Consider the following 1,068-nt stretch of genomic DNA (forward strand, 5'->3'; position numbering starts at 1 on the left):
TCGGACCAAACCTACAGCACAAAGAACCCTGTCGAAAAACACCCGAGAGATGTGCCAAGGTCACGGCCACTGCCCAGTTAACCCGAAAGCTACCAGACAGACAAGGAGTCCAGCTGGCTCACCGCACGCGAGTGTCTGGCACGCGGAGAGATGTAGGGAGTACAAGGCAGCTCGGTAAGCAATTCCGAAACCACATACGGGACTGCAGCTCTGGTTGAAAGATAGCACGCGAAGACCTATGAGACGACATCACCGCCGCAGAACTGAGCATCAGCAAAGGACGAGGGAGACGATAAGCATTGGTAGTTCTTAACACACACACATATCGAAGATTGAGAGCGAGCGCCCTCGGGTGCAGCGAGTTTGACGGCAGCCGCTATTGCAGTTCGCTTCCACGGACATAGAGAACAGGAAGAAGACACAAACGGTCGGCAAGCAAGGTGAACTCACGTCAAGTGCTGGTGATTCAACGGTTGCCGTCCACTCATCCGGTCTGCTCAGACGCCTAAAAACGACAGCAAAGCGGAACAAGGTTGAAAGAGGGGAAATTCTCCGACACGGCCCTCTTCTCAGACACGGAACGCATCAGTGACCATTGTGCCTGAGCGTGCTACGGGCGCGCTGCCACAATGCTTCGAGGTGCCAAGGCACCACTTGCACTTCCGCATTCCACTCCTGCTAGGAGAAAGCACGTACGCACTCTTCCAACCACGGAAAGAGGCTACAGTGTTTTTGTCATCGGTATGAGCTTCACCCACTCTCAAACACGAGAAGCAGGAGAACAGTAACTCCGTCACGCTTCCATCATGCGGAAGTGGCACGGTCAACAGAATCCTACAACCTGGGTAGAGCAGGGGGCTGGACTCGCACCAAAGCGAGTCACATCTCAGCAGTTGCAGAGGAGAAAAGAGCTCCTGTGCGCACCTGGGCCGCAGTCAGAAGAAGCGACACGTCACTCCCCAACCCTGTAATACTTTCTAAATCCGCTACATTATTCAAGTGTACTCACATGCTACACTGGATCCTGCTCTTCGTCCGAATAGTGCAGGCAGAATGGCCGAGTGGTCT

General features: G+C 54.0%; 1 protein-coding gene across 1 annotated transcript in view; it reads right to left on the minus strand.

Moving 5' to 3' along the window:
* Positions 1-1,068, minus strand: part of CSUI_001803 (bestrophin) — a 14,146-nt gene that overhangs the window by 554 nt on the left and 12,524 nt on the right. Inside the window, exon 11 of the mRNA XM_068062006.1 lies at positions 451-505. Within this exon, the coding sequence (XP_067926005.1) occupies positions 451-505 (55 nt within the window). The remainder of the gene's footprint in view (positions 1-450; positions 506-1,068) is intronic.

The sequence above is a fragment of the Cystoisospora suis genome (genome assembly GCF_002600585.1).
Source record: "Cystoisospora suis strain Wien I chromosome Unknown contig_723, whole genome shotgun sequence".
In the NCBI taxonomy this organism is placed as follows: Eukaryota; Apicomplexa; class Conoidasida; order Eucoccidiorida; family Sarcocystidae; genus Cystoisospora; species Cystoisospora suis.